The following is a 14934-nucleotide window of genomic DNA, read 5'->3' as shown; positions in this document are numbered from 1 at the left end:
GCGAGTAATCTTAGCCTTTTGTAGATACAGAATAAACTTGCTTAATTAGACCTGCTTTCTGATTTAGCTAAACTTCTTCCAGCCCAGTGAAGCACCCCAACTTCTCTTTCAGGTAATTGTCAGCAACACAGCAGTAAATATCAACACAAAGCAGATTATTATTGTAGATCATGCAAGGAGAACAAAGGGTAAAATATTTGACTGCAACAGTGTTTGACTATATTTTGTGCAGTGAGAAAACCTGAAGTCATTTTCAAGGTCCACCATTTCTTACTTCTTTTCAGTCGGGTCAGGTTTCTAAGCTTTCTAAATCTCTGTTTTTTGGCTAATGAAAAGAAAATAGGATTCCACCGAGTCTCCTATTTTACCTACTCTAGGACTTCTATGAGGATCAAATGTGATGAGGCATGGGAAAACGCTTACAGACATTTGGTTACAGTGTGAAATGTTAGCACCTGGCTATAAAGCAAATTGTGTTCCTGGGCTGAAGAAACTGCAAGGAGGCTAGTCACTAGGGAGAGAAAGCTGGGTGTTGCTATGTGATGTCATTACCTGGACACACACTTAGCATATTAGCCTTTTGTATATATAGATTTTTTACCATGAATATTGCATTTCTGAAACCTCTGTATAAAGAAAATACCTTGGAGTTTCCTCAAAAAGTTAAAAATGGAACTCCCATTTGACCCAGTGATCCCACTTCTAGGAATATATCCCAAGAAATCAGAAACACCAATCAGAAAGGATATATGCACTCCTATGTTCATAGCAGCACAATTCACCATAGCTAAGATCTGGAAACACCCTAAGTGCCCATCAGCAGATGAATGGATTAGAAAACTGTGGTACATCTACACAATGGAATACTATGCTGCTGTAAAAAAGAAGGAACTCTTACCATTTGCAACAGCATGGATGGAACTGGAGAGCATTATGCTAAGTGAAATAAGCCAGTCAATGAAAGAAAAATACCACATGATCTCACTCATTCATGGATAATAAAGACCATTATAAACTGACTAGAGGCCTGGTGCACAAAGATTTGTGCACTCGGGGGGTAACGGGGGGGGGGGGGGGTCCCTCAGCCCGGCCTGTGCCCTCTCGCAGTCTGAGACCCCTCGGGAGATAACGCCCTGCTGGCTTAGGCCTGCTCCCGGGTGGCAGAGGGCAGGCCCAATCCCTAGGTGCAGCCCCTGGTCAGGCTCAGAGCAGGGCCAATTGGGGAGTTGGGGCGCCGCCCCCTGTCATGCACAGAGCAGGGAGATTGGGAGGTTGTGATGCCACCCTCAGTCATGATCAGGGTAGGGCCGATTGGGGGGTTGGGGCACCGTCCCCTGTCACACTCAAGGCAGGGTCGACGGGGAGGTTGCGGTGCCACCCCCTGTCACGCACAGAACAGGGCCAATCCGGGGGTTGGGGCGCTGCCCCCTGTCACTCACAGAGCAGGGCCCATCAGGGGGGTTGGGGCTCTGTACCCTGTCATGCACAGAGCAGGGCCCATCAGGGGGTTGGGGCACCGCCCTCTATCCCCCACAGAGCAGGGCCGATCAGGGGGTTGGGGCGCTGCCACTCTCACCCTCAGGGCAGGGCCGATGGGGAGGTTATGGCTCTACCCCGTCACACACAGAGCAGGGCCTGTGGGGGGTGGGGGTGGTTGGGGAGCTCCCCCCTATCAGGCACAGAGCCGCAGGGCGATCAGGGGGTTGGGGAGCTCCCCCGTATCAGGCACAGAGCAGGGCTGATCAGGAGGTTGGGGCACCTTCCCCTGTCACAAACAGAGCAGGGCGGATAGGGAGGTTGTGGCCCCGCCCCCTGTCACACACAGAGCCGCAGGGGGATCAGGGGTTTTGGGCGCTGCCCCCTGTCACCCTGATCCCGGTGCCAGGAGGCCTCTCGGCTCAGCTGATCCCGGTGCTGGGAGGCACATTACCCTTTTACTATATAGGATAGAGGCCTGGTGCATGGGTGGGGCTGGCTGGTTTGACCTGAAGTGTGTCCTGGATCAGGGTGGGGGTCCCCACTGGGGTGCCTGCCCAGCCTGGTAGAGGGGATGATGGCTGTTTGCAGCTGGTCACACACCCTTCAGGGTGGGGGTCCCCACTGGGGTGCCTGGCCAGTCTGGGTGAGGGGCTGAGGGCTGTTTTCAGGCTGGTGGGTGACAGAAGCTCCCAACCGCTCCTTTTTTTCTTTTTTCTTTTTTTATTCTGGGCATGCTTTAGCTCTGAGGCTCCAGCTCTTAGGCCTCCGCTGCTGAAAGCAGGTATCTGGTTTGTTTCGGTTCTATAATCGAAACAATGTATAACTCCAGCTCTGAGATCCCGGGGCTCGCTGAAAGCAGGTTTCTGGGGTTTTGTTTAGCTTCTATATTTGTTACAGTGTTTCTTAAACTGCAGGCTCAGAGGCCGGCAAGGCAGGCAGGGAACGTTGGTTTCCTCCGTCACTGAAGCAAGCAAGCCTCATGTTAGTTTCAAGCTGCCTGGCTGCTGGCCGCCATCTTGGCTTGCAGTTAATTTGCATATCGCCCTGATTAGCCAATGGGAGGGGTAGCGGTCGTACGCCAATTACCGTGTTTCTCTTTTATTAGATAGGATGAGCAAAAATAGATACAGAGGCAGAGCAGCATCGAACAGACTGTCGGACTACAGCTGGAAGGCGGGAAGGGGGGTAGGAGATCAACCGAAGGATTTGTATGCATGCATATGAACATAACCAATGGACATAAGACACTGGCGGGTAGGGGAGGCCGGGGGAATGTCAAGGGGAGGAAAAAAAAAAAAGGAAAAAAAAAAGAGAAAATACCTGATTGAGGAATGTAAAATTTTTTTTGGTGTGGGGAAGAGGGGGCTGTTATGAGAAATAGAAAAATGAACCAAGGTTCTGGGAAAGCTAGGCAAACCCTAAGTACTATTTTGATTACTGAAGTAATATTAGTAATATTAAAGATAGCATGGTAAAAAAGCAATAATGGGTGTGCTGCAGTTTTTCTTTATCAACCATTGCTTGATAGAAAATTTCAAGCTTGTCCTAGCTGGTTTGGCACAGTGGTTAGAGTGTGTCATCCATGGACTGAAGGGTTGTGAGTTCGATTCTGGTTGAGGTCACATACCTCCGTTGCAGTCTCCATCTCTGATGCCAGTCTGTGCACGTGTGGGAGGCAACCAGTGGATATGTCTCTCTTACATTGATGTTTCTCTCTCTCTTGTCTTTCCCCACTCCCTTCAACTCTCTTTAAAAAAATCAATGGGAGAAAATATCCTTGGGTGAGAATTAACAATAGCAACAAAAAAGAAATGAAAAGAATATTCCAAGCTCTTTTTCTCTCTTAGTTTAAAGCAGATGGTTTACATAGTTGCATCTAATATATTAATAAGTGTGTGCCCTTAATATTAACAAGTGTGTGTGTGTGTGTGTGTGTGTGTGTGTTCGTGTTCTTTCATGTGGTACCAGTTTGATTGTATCAGCTGGCATTGTTGACCCCTCTAGGGGCCACCCAAAGCCCCATACAGATAGAATATTTTGTGTGTGTTTTTCTCTCTCTTCCTTAGGGTACATGACCAGTACCTCTGTTCCTTGTTTTTCTCATTCCAGTCTTTCAGTTCTCTTAAAAATAAGATCTTCAGTAGAGGTGACTTGAAATGCTGTATTCAAATCAGTTTCCTCAACGGTAGTTGAAGAAAAAGTAAACACCAGAATATCTATGTATAAAGACCAGAGTCCGCAATGTTCAAAGTGACCGAACGGACGACCAAACGCCAGGCTGCGCACACAGCAGGCTCAGGTGGGCGGGGACTGGAGAGTGGGCTGAACTGCTGACCTCTCATTTCCCCCCCCCACCCCCCGGCTCCCATGGGTGCCACGGTGACCCAGCACTGACTGCTGAGGGGGCTGTGGGCCCTGGCTGGCCAGGGAGCAGTGGAATTCGGTCTCACGTGATCGGGGGTGTGGCCAGCCTTCAAAGCAGACCCTGACGGGAGGGAGGAGGGAGCCCCATGCCTCGCAGAATCAGCCATTGGATAGCAGGCTGTCAGCAGCCTGCCAGCCAGGAACTCCATTCACCTGCACCCCGGACCTCAGTGATCAGGTAGGCAGAGGCAGTTAGGGGTGATCAGGCTGGCAGGGGAGAGCAGTTAGGAGTGAGATCAGGCCAGCAGGGGAGAGCAGTTAGGGTGAGATCAGGCCCGCAGGGGAGGGCAGTTAAGGGTGATCAGGCAGGCAAGCAGAGAGGTTAGGGGAGATCAGGCAGGCAGGCAGGCAGGTGAGCGGTTAGGAGGCAGCAGTCGCAGATTGCGAGAGGGATGTCCGACTGCCGGTTTAGGCCCGATCCTACAGGGATGGGGCCTAAACCGGCAGTCGGACATCCCCCAAGGGGTCCCTGATTGGAGGCTGGGCTGAGGGACCCCTCCCACCCCCCGTGAACAAATTGCGTGCACCGGGCCACTAGGTTCTTTTAAGAGAATCTTCTGGCTGAAGAGGGGTTCCTGCCTGTTGGCCCAGGGTTTGCATCAGGAACAGCCGCTCATCCTGGTCAGCTGAGTGGCGCTCCCCCCATGGTAGCACACTGACCACCAGGGGACAGTTCCTGCTTTGAGAGTCTGCCCCCTTGTGGTCAGTGCATGTCATAGCGACTGGTTGACTGTTCATTCTGGTCGTTCCACTGTTTGGTCCTGGGCTTGTATTATATAGGATTTTAGTATAAAATTAAGGATCCCAGTTTTATTCAGTGGGCTACAGTTTGTTATCATTATCATTTATTCTGATGTTCAAATTGTCCAGAATTTAGCCAGTGGAAACTTTTTCTAGTTGGCTCCTGTGCGACCTTCCTTGCTTTCTATCATTACCCAGTTCAAGCTTTTATTACTTTTTACCTGGGTTTTTGCATTAGCTTCAAGTTAATTCAGTAAACGTTATGCAAGTACTGTACCTTCTGCATCTTTGCCTTGGCTTTGCCTACAGTGCCTCTCTCTTAAAGGTAGCTAAATTAAATGCTTCTAGAAGCCAAGTTCTGGAGTGATAGGGAAGGGACTGTAGTGAATTCAGTGCCTGCCTATCTGTGTATTTACTGAGAGCTGAATTAGGGGTACATTGTTGCCAAACCTTTCAAATCTTAAGAGAAGCTGGAAATTCATATTTGTATGTGAAATCTTAAAATTTCTAGAATGCACCTGTATTCTAGATACTTCTCCAACAAAAAGAAGATTAATATTGCATTTTAATATATTAAAGACTCTGAGAAGTCCTCCAGTAAAGTCTGTCTTAAGATTCTGGATACCTTAGTCTGGCCTAAGAGTCTCTTTACCACTTGACTGCTGCCTATGCATTGATGTTTGGAAGAATGTGTTAGATTACTTCTCATTTCTAGAGTTCAGATGGATTATTCTCTTAGCCTGGAATGCTCCTATGCTGTTGACCTCATCCCTCACTCAGTTCCTCTGATCCTGGCACATTGTGGCTCTCTTAATTAAATGTTAATAGTTTTTATATCTTCTTCTGGCTGAAGACAGAGACATTATACTTAATACTAGAGGTCCAGTGCACAAAATTCGTGCACTGGGGTGGGGAGGTCCTTCAGCCTAGCCTGCACCCTCTCACAGTCCAGGGGGAAATCCCTCTCCCAGTCCAGGACCCCTTGCTCCTTACTGCCCTCCTCCTCGCTGCTCCTTACCACTCGGCTCGCTGCTCCTTAGTGCTCCCACGGAGGCAGGAGAGGCTTCTGCCACCGCCACTGTGCTCACCAGCCATGAGCCCTATCTTTCTGTGTAGTTGTCTGTGGGCTAACTGCTCTCTTCCTTCTCATTTAGGGTGAGCAGCATGTGAGGGCAGAGCATGCTGTCGTGGAACAGAGGGCTGCCCAGAGCTGAGGGGAGTAGCCGGGCCCATGGGATGAGAGGTGGACACAGAGGACGCTATCTCACCCAATTGTGGGGTGGGCTGGCTGGCCTTCATCTACCTGACTCCACCCAGGGAGGGACCAAGCAGGGTGTCCGCCTCTCCATTCTCCATCCTTCCATCTGTGACACCTGTCACCCTTGCCAGGCCTCCCCCAAAGTGAGTTCAGCTCAATCCCTGAATGTAAAAGGGCACGGCGGTGGGGAGGGGTTTCACTCCAATGCCCCTCTGATTCCTAGCGACAGGACCTGGTTTCAGGACGGTGGCCACAGCTGCAGAACATAGATCTGTTTCAAGAAAAGTTGGGAATGCAGACTTTTGTATGAGCCCCTATTCCAAAAGGTGGCAGTTTATTCACATTTTGGCGAAGACACCTTCAAGAGTAACATAAGTGGGTAAAGTCAGGGCCAAGCCGGGCCATTTCCTCATCCAGTCTCTCTGAGACGAGTGGACAGAACCAAGTCTCAGCTCTTTGCTGGACACTTTTGGGGTTTTTTAAGCCTAACAGACAGCAGTCTGTCTCCTTCTTTGGGATTTTTTTTCACCGTTGAATAAAAGGATACGTACATTGGGGCAATCCTCTCTAGATACAGTATTCCAATTGCATCCATGTGAGGACGTCAGTGGCCCTCAGAGGGAGGGAGCCGACAGATGGGGAGCAGGGAGTTCTGAAAACCAAAGCGATGAGAGATGCTAAGCCTTTCCTTCATGCATCTGACACCCCTCCTCAGGCAGCCTGTAGGCTGGGTGTCTGCTGGACCTTTACCACTTGATGTCCCGCCCCCCCCCCCCCCCCCCCCGTGTGCCCTGCCCCAGCCCTGGAGTGTAGGGGGCGTCCGGGCGCGCCCCTCCCCCAGCTGGGAGAGTCCCCATTGCGCTCCCACCTCCTTGAGAAACTTCGCTTTTCCAGCTCTGTTCCCGCAGTAGAGCCATAGGGGCGCCAGATCCCTTTCCTTCCTTCAAAAGTGCCCTGAAAAGCGCGAAGACAGCTATGCTGGGAAGGGCTCACTCAAGTTCAGCAAGAGTTTGCGTTTTGCCGAAGGCGCGTTGAACAGTTTTCTCTTACCCTGTTTGTGGGAGTGTAATCTGATTTAAAACCAATGGACTAAACAAACAGAAGCACTTTCTGCAGGGAGCTCTGGGCCCCAGGTTTGAAGGCCGGCCGCTCTTGGACGGCGGGAGACCCAGAGTTCAGCCATCCCGGCCGGCCCAGACCTCCCTTCGGCCGCCTCGCCCCAGCCAGAGGGAATTCTGAGCCCTGGTGGCGACAGGAAGCTCTGGGCCCTGAGTTTGAAGGCCGGCCATGCCCCCATTGCAGTTCCACAGCGTCCCAGCCAGGGCCCAGAGCTCCCTTCAGCCGCCAGCCCCGGCCAGGACCCAGGGCCCAGTCGTTTGGTTGTCCCTCGCTGCCCCCCCTGCCGGCCTGGTCGCCCACGCAGCCTCCTGTTCAGTCGTCTAGGACATGACGACCCCGGGTTTTTATATATTAGGATTTTGCATATAGTAGGAATTTAATACATGTTTTTTAAAATTAGGCTCTTATGTAAAGTCTACATTGATTTCAGATTTGTAAAAAAGACATTTAAAAACATATCATTCACATAAATAGTCTGGAAGGATATTTATTGTACCAAGATGTTAACAGTGGAATTATGGCTATTTTAAAACTTCCCTTTGACTTGTCTGTATGTTTATGTATGGGCATATATTGTTTGGTGTTTTCTTTTTTTAATGTTTTTATTGATTTTTAATAGAAAGAGAGGAAGAGAGAGATAGAAACATCAATGAGAGAGAAACATCATCAATTGGCTGCCTCATGCATGCCCCCTACTGGGGATCAAGCCTGCAACCTGGGCATGTGCCCTGACCCAGAATCGAATATCTGACCTCTTCATGCATGGCTTGATGCTCAACCACTGAGCCACAAAGGCCAGGCCATATATAGTGTAGTTTTTCTACAAGTGTAGAAAATTGCTTGTAATTTTAAAATATTGTTAAATTTTGATCTTTAAGATTTTATTAGGTAAATGAAACATCTTCAACTAGACAAAATAAATAGTAATAACATATATCTGTATTAAACATATATTCTCATGCTGCTGAATGCTAAAAAAATTTCAGAAATAAAGATAAGAATTGTAATCAGATCATTATTTGGATAACATATTATTAGGGCAGGTTGTATTAGTGTTAAGTGACACAAAGTTCTAATAAAATACTCATGGGGTTAATGAGACTTGTTTTTCTTATAGAATTATGGATAGGATAGTTGAGGAGAGCCATGGGTAAATTTTAAGCTCTGTAAATATAACAGTTTATGGAAATATGCAGTAGTGTTATTTCTTTAAATTTTCAGCATAAATTTGGAAGAAAAAAAACATGAAATTTAAATAATTAAAATTTTTTCCTTTTTTCTCTTTAAGGAATCAAGGAAGGACTGAGGTAAGATTATTTCTGTTTAAACTTTATTTAAAACATGAGATTATTTTACTGTGCATTAGTAATAGCAAAGAGAGGGTGGTGTTTGTATTCTGGAAAACTCCACATCAAACTAGTAGCTAATGGTCAGGAACACATAGTAGTATAAACACCACTCGTGTGTGAATGAGTGGGCTCCTTTCTAGTTGTTCCTTCTTAGCATTTTTCTACTTTGACCTAAAATATCCCCTCTCAGTTTTTACAAAAGTTAGTATTACTTCAGTAATATTTTAACATTATTTCAGTGTGGCAGAGGCATTTGATTTGGATCTTTGAGGGCTTTAGATTTTGACCCATTAAGTCCAGGATATAATTTTCACTACCTAGCACACAGCAGAGAGATATTTAATAAATACTCCATAATCTTCCTCCGTGGTTGGGAGATCAGTATTTTATGTTTATAAATCTCTCCGATGTAATATTTGACATTCTTTTGGTGAGATCTAGTATGTAGTAAAAATCATTTTGAAAGAATGTGTACTATATCTTTTTTTTCTAACCCTCAACATTAAATTATCCTTGTCAATATTCAGTCGTACTTATTAAAGTATTCAAATATAAAACAGCACCATGTAATCACAGTAGTTATTAAGAACTACAAAAGAAATGTATCCTCTGTTTATTGGAATGTTTAAGCTTTCTAAGTAGCTCACTTTTCCCCCTCCAAGTACAATTGCTTTCTTAATTTATTTTAAAAATTCACTCATTCAGCAAATACTGTTTTCCTTCTCTGTGCCAGGCACTGTCTAGGAGATGTATATATTTTAAGGATATAAATATAACAAGGCATGGTTTCTTGACCTCAAAGAACTTAGGGGTAAACATTATATTCCTATTTTTGGAAATAGAATTTCTTCAGCCATAGACCAGAGAAAACATTTGAAAGCTATTTGTATTTATAATGGTAGATTAGCCCCATTATTCTGACAAGTGGGAAGTCTCTTTTTATGACTTAAGTATTAAAATTTTAGATGAAGTTTAAAAAATGCTTAAATGACTACAAGAAATTCACATTTAAAAAATTATTTGACTTACCAGAATTTCTGTACTTTTGAATACAAAAGTCTGTTGTAATAAGCTTTACTTAATGTGTCTATTAGGTGTCATTTACTTTGAATGAGGATCTTGCAAATATTCATGATATTGGTGGAAAACCAGCTTCAGTCAGCGCTCCTAGAGAACATCCATTTGTCTTGCAAAGTGTTGGAGGACAAACATTAACAGTATTTACTGAGAGCTCTTCAGGTAAGTGAGAATAGAATTATTTAATGTGATTCCTGTACATGTTGAATAGATTTTCTGTCTCAACATGCACTCTAAGGTCATTACCAAGGCTGTTCCACCTATTGTTCTACTTCTGTTATTCATATCATGCTACTTCTCTTTACCGTGATTGATGAATTTTGGGTGTTATTTGAACCGTTTAATTTCCACTTGGGGCATAAAGAAATAGAACAAAGCAGATGGAAAAGTGTGGTGCACCAAGCTGTCTTCTAGGATGTTGAAAAAACAGTATTCTGAGTTTTGCCAGGATAAAGTCATCCTTGCCTGTTTTGGTAAATTGATATTCAGCAGCTATAACTTTTTAAAAAATATATATTTTATTGATTTTTTACAGAGGAAGGGAGAGGGATAGAGTTAGAAACATTGATGAGAGAGAAACATCGATCAACTGCCTCCTGCACACCCCCTACTGGGGATGTGCCCGCAACCAAGGTACATGCCCTTGATCGGAATCGAAGCTGGGACCCTTTAGTCCTCAGGCCGACCCTCTATCCACTGAGCCAAACCGGTTAGGGCTATAACTTTTTGTTTTTTTTTAATGCTGCTTGAAATTAGGGAATATTTTAGTCTGAATTTTTGCTCTCATATTCTTTCTATGCTAAGAGGGCCTGTGTAATGCAGAAATTAACTTTTAAAATTGGTATTGACTTCCAGGAAACTCTGTGTAAAATGTAGTTCAATTTTGTGTGTTTGGTATGAGATATTTTATCAGTTCAGTGACTCAGGAGCAAGTGTTTCAGCTTGTGAGTTAAATATAGAGGGAACTTTTTTGCAGCATATGTATATGAATATATGTTTATTTTCATAGTTTCTTGGTTTTTAACTTCTACTGAATCTAGAATATTGCTATTGAAGCAGCAAGCCACCTATTTAGTGGAACTGATTTCTCATATGTATCAAAAAGGTTTTTTTTTTTTAAATATATTTTTTATTGAGTTTTTACAGAGAGGAAGGGAGAGGGATAGAGAGTTAGAAACATCCATGAGAGAGAAGCATTGATCAGCTGCCTCCTGCACACCCCCTACTGGGGATGTGCCCGCAACCAAGGTACATGCTCTTGACTGGAATCGAACCTGGGACCCTTTAGTCCGCAGGCCAACGCTCTATCCACTGAGCCAAACCGGTTAGGGCTTAAAAAGTTTTTTGGTGATATAAAAGAAAAGATCCATGATTTTGTCATATCTTCATTAAACATTATAAAGAAAGCTATACAAATTATAGTATATTAAGAACATCATTGTTTTGAAAAAGGGAATATGCTCAGATAAAATTTTTGTAATGTCTTGGTTTACTAATAACTGCATAAATTGAATTTTAAAAATTAGTCTTTTTCTTTTTTTCCTTTGGACATAGAATCTAAAAAAAATGGTAAATTAAAACTTTTCAGTAATGTGATTTAACATAAAAGAATTGCTTTATTGCATTATTCTCATGCTGGTGTAATTTGTAATGTAATATTTCGGGAGGTAGAAAATATTAAATATATGCATTTTCTGCCCTGGCTGGTGTGGCTTAGTTGGTTGAGCATCTTCCCATGCATCAAAAGGTCACTGGTTCAATTAGGGCACATACCCAGGTTGTGGGTTCAGGTTTGGTCCTGGGTTGGGGTACGTGCAAGAGGCAGCTCATTGATGTTTCTCACATTGATGTCTTTCTCTCTCTCTGTCTCCCTCAGTTCCTCTTTTCCTCCTCTTTCTCTCCCTCCCTCTCTTTCTCTCCCTTTTCTCTCTCTAAAATCAATAAAGACATGTTTTTTAAAAACACAGACATTTTCTCATGGAGAAGATTTGACCATTCAGCAGATGTTTATTGTATGCAACATTGTGCAGGGCATAGCATAGGCACATACAGGGAATCTGAAATTTGTCTTGTGATTGATGGGATTTAGTAAGACCTATTGAACCTGCAAGATTTTCTCTACCTTTGTGATTATCCTGGAATGGAAGAGACATGGAACCAAGATGGCAAGAAGGAGGCAGAACCTTGGAGAAAGTTTGAGATAGTGGAGCTTGAACTTCCCCTGTAGAATAAGGTGCTCTATTTCAGAATTTTTACATCTTATTATATTGCTAATTTTTCCAAAGCATGATTTGTTGCTGGTACACAAAAGATAGTAATTTAGAAAGCTAAGTTTTGTTATCCTCAGAATTAATCTTCCGTTGTTAATCTTATAAACCCTTTACTTTGTGTTATACTCTTTTTGAACATTTTTTTGTTCACATTTCTGGTTACAGTATACTTCAAAGTGAATATGGTATAAGGCAGCGGTTGCCAACCTTTCGGACCTCATGGACCACCTGTTGGTGACCGCTGGTATAAGGATTATCTTGCAAGGAATGGAAAGGGATCAAGATTGTCATCCTTCTTCTGGAGTTTGGACAATATGTTCTGCTTTGTAGAACTCTGCTAACCCAAATACAGCTCTAAGTTGCTATTAGATGGTATACACTATCAGGGAATTTTTTGCTTCTTAATCTCATTAATCATTTCTGTTTTGTGTCACTGTTATTTGACATTCTTTGTACTTTTCTGTACTTTAATTTCCGTATTCGTGAAATGAAAATAACAATGATTTACACTTATGTATAAACATAAGTATATTTAAAACTTAAGACAATTCAGTATTTAATAAATGCTCAATAACTATTCTAATGTTAATAATAGGTATTATTTTTAAACACTTTAGGTTTCAAGGTTATTTTAAGGCAGGAGCATGCTCTATTTGGGTGTATATCACTTGATAAAATCCAGCCAATAGAGATTTTTATATTCAGTATTTTTGATTGGATGACCAAGAAAAAATCTCTAGAGTTGTTACTTATTATTAAGTTTATTTTCTTTTCTGAGGAGTCTTACATTTGTTTGCTATTTCTGTTCATTAAGTCATCAGTTCTACAACTGAGTTCCATGGCTCTGTAATTGCTATGACATATTTAAAATGCTAGATATATATATATATATAATCTGCATGTTTTTCTTCAGGACAGGACCATAGCTCTCATTGGAGTTTCAGAGAGGTCTGTGACCCAAAAAAAACTTCAGAGCCACCACTCTAGTGTTACTTTTGTTGGTCATGAACCAAAGTATAAGTAACAGCCATTTTACATTAAGTGTTTATTTTACATTGAAATATACATGTGGTAGGCATTATCTTGAATATTTTTATGTTTTCCCTCAAGCATACAACTGTCTTTGCTTATAAAAATTACTTTTTAGGTTCTTCATTTCTTTTTAATAGTGCAACAGGTCTATAAAACAGAATTTTCTAAGAATAATTAAAATCTATTTAAGTTCATTGTGTTGTTTTTATTTTAATAAGAGAAATTTTATTTAGGACATCACAGAGGTAGAAGAAGTGAGTGGTAGAAAAAATGGGCTCAGGAAACAAGTTACAGAGGTGAAAGAAGTGGCCCTTAGAGCTTAGGAGAGAGAGAGGCAAAGGTAACAGGCCTGGGGGAAAGGGAGGGAGAGGGGAAAGGCGCAGTTGTGCTTCTAGGAGGGAGAGTTCCTATTGTGTTGAGTTTAATTTTAATAACTTCATTCCTTCTGCTGTCATACTGGGCTGGGTTTTGAGAGTTCCCTTTTGAGCCAGGTTTTCTAATGATTGAATTCTACGTATTTGAGTTTCGTTGGGGTATGGGGTCAGAAGGGGATGATGGTATGTTTTATAGTGCTTTCTTCTTAATGAAAACAATCTATTTCATGAGCATTTTATGCATTCAACTAATTTGTGTCTAATTTGAGTATGCCTATCTGAGAGAACATTTTTTGTTTTTGTTTTTAATCCTCACCCGAGGATATGTTTTTTCATTGATTTTGGAGAGCAAGAGGAAGGGAGAGAGGGGGAGAGAAACATCAATGTGAGAGAGAGAGACATCAATTGGTTGTCTCTCATACATGCCCTGAGCAGGAATTGTATTACAATCTAGGTATGTGCTTTGACCGGTAATTGAACCCACAACCTTTTGATGTATGTATGGGACGACACTCCAACCAACTGAGCCACCCAGCCAGGGTGACATGTTTTATTTTTAAGGGCTATTTTGGGTTAGCCCTCTTCTACCTCCACATTTCTCTGTGAAATTCTAAATAATTTATTTCTCTATTAAATATTTTCATTATTACCTAGTACCCCTATCTTTCTAACCTTAGCTAGGTGGAAATGATTTATGTGTTTAGCCTTTATTTTTTCCCCCTTGGGTCTTCAGTTTAGTATTTTTATCTACCGTTTATTGGTAACTAGATAACTTCTTTTTTGGGGGGAGGGGTCTCTTTCACCTTTTTGTTCAAACTTAGGTTTTCTACTTATAATTGCCAGTTCTGGACTAAGAGTTGTTGTTCCTTCTTTTCAACAAATATTTTTAACTAGAGGCCCGATGAATGAAATTCATGCAAGGGGCTCAGCCCTTGCAGCCCCTGCTTTGTCCAGAAGAATGTCTGGTCTAATTAGCCTATTACGCTTTTTTTATAGATGCTAGGCCCAGTACTAAAATAATACTAGACTCTGTTCAGTTAGGCAACTGATATGTGAAAAAATAATTGCTATAGCCCTGGCTGGTTTGGCTCAGTGGATAGAGTGTCGGCCTGAGGACTGAAAGGTCTCGGGTTCAGTTCCCGTCAAGGTCACGTGCCTCGGTTTCGGGCTCCTCCCCAGCCCAGGCCCTAGTCAGGGCATATGCAGGAGGTAACCAATTGATGTGTTTCTCTCATCGATATTTCTCTCTGTCTTTCCCACTCTCTTCCACTATCTCTAAAAATCAATGGAAAAATATCTTTGGGTGAGGATTAAAATAAATAAGAATAGTGTTTTAAAAAAACTAATTGCTATAGAAAGTACTCTAGTGGAGTTATGTACAAAGAGAAAAAAAAATATGCTCATTGCCTGAAAGAACAGGGAACGGCTTCGAAAGTGGAGATAAAATTTGAGCTGGACCTTGAATTATATGAATAAGTGTGTATGAATAGGAGGAAAGAAAGTGAAGATAAAATTCGTTTTTCTCACCTTCAAGTGTCCTATTCTTCACTTTGCTTTCTCACCTGTCTAGTAAATAGTTCCAGTTAGATCTAAGGAGGAAACCTCAGTTTTGAACTTCATAATTTAGTTTAGAGATGAATAGGTTTGAACTGATACAAGGGGAGTGCCGGTCTTGAGATAGAAGTAATTTTGACAGCTTTTGTGGGGAGTTGGAAGAGTGAGAAGTCTTGAATGGTTTCCAAGCTTTTTTGGCTTGAATGTTTGGATGAATAAGAGACCATTGCTAAGGTAGAAAATATTGGAAAAAATGG

General features: G+C 42.8%; 1 protein-coding gene across 1 annotated transcript in view; it reads left to right on the top strand.

The window, feature by feature from the left end:
- Positions 1-14934, top strand: part of GTF2F2 (general transcription factor IIF subunit 2) — a 152757-nt gene that overhangs the window by 15190 nt on the left and 122633 nt on the right. Inside the window, exons 3-4 of the mRNA XM_059684687.1 lie at positions 8310-8328; positions 9465-9609. Coding sequence (XP_059540670.1) covers positions 8310-8328; positions 9465-9609 — 164 coding nt within the window. The remainder of the gene's footprint in view (positions 1-8309; positions 8329-9464; positions 9610-14934) is intronic.

The sequence above is a fragment of the Myotis daubentonii genome, chromosome 2 (genome assembly GCF_963259705.1).
Source record: "Myotis daubentonii chromosome 2, mMyoDau2.1, whole genome shotgun sequence".
In the NCBI taxonomy this organism is placed as follows: Eukaryota; Metazoa; Chordata; class Mammalia; order Chiroptera; family Vespertilionidae; genus Myotis; species Myotis daubentonii.
The sequence above is the reverse complement of the archived record's forward strand: the minus strand, read 5'-3'. Positions and strand labels throughout refer to the sequence as shown.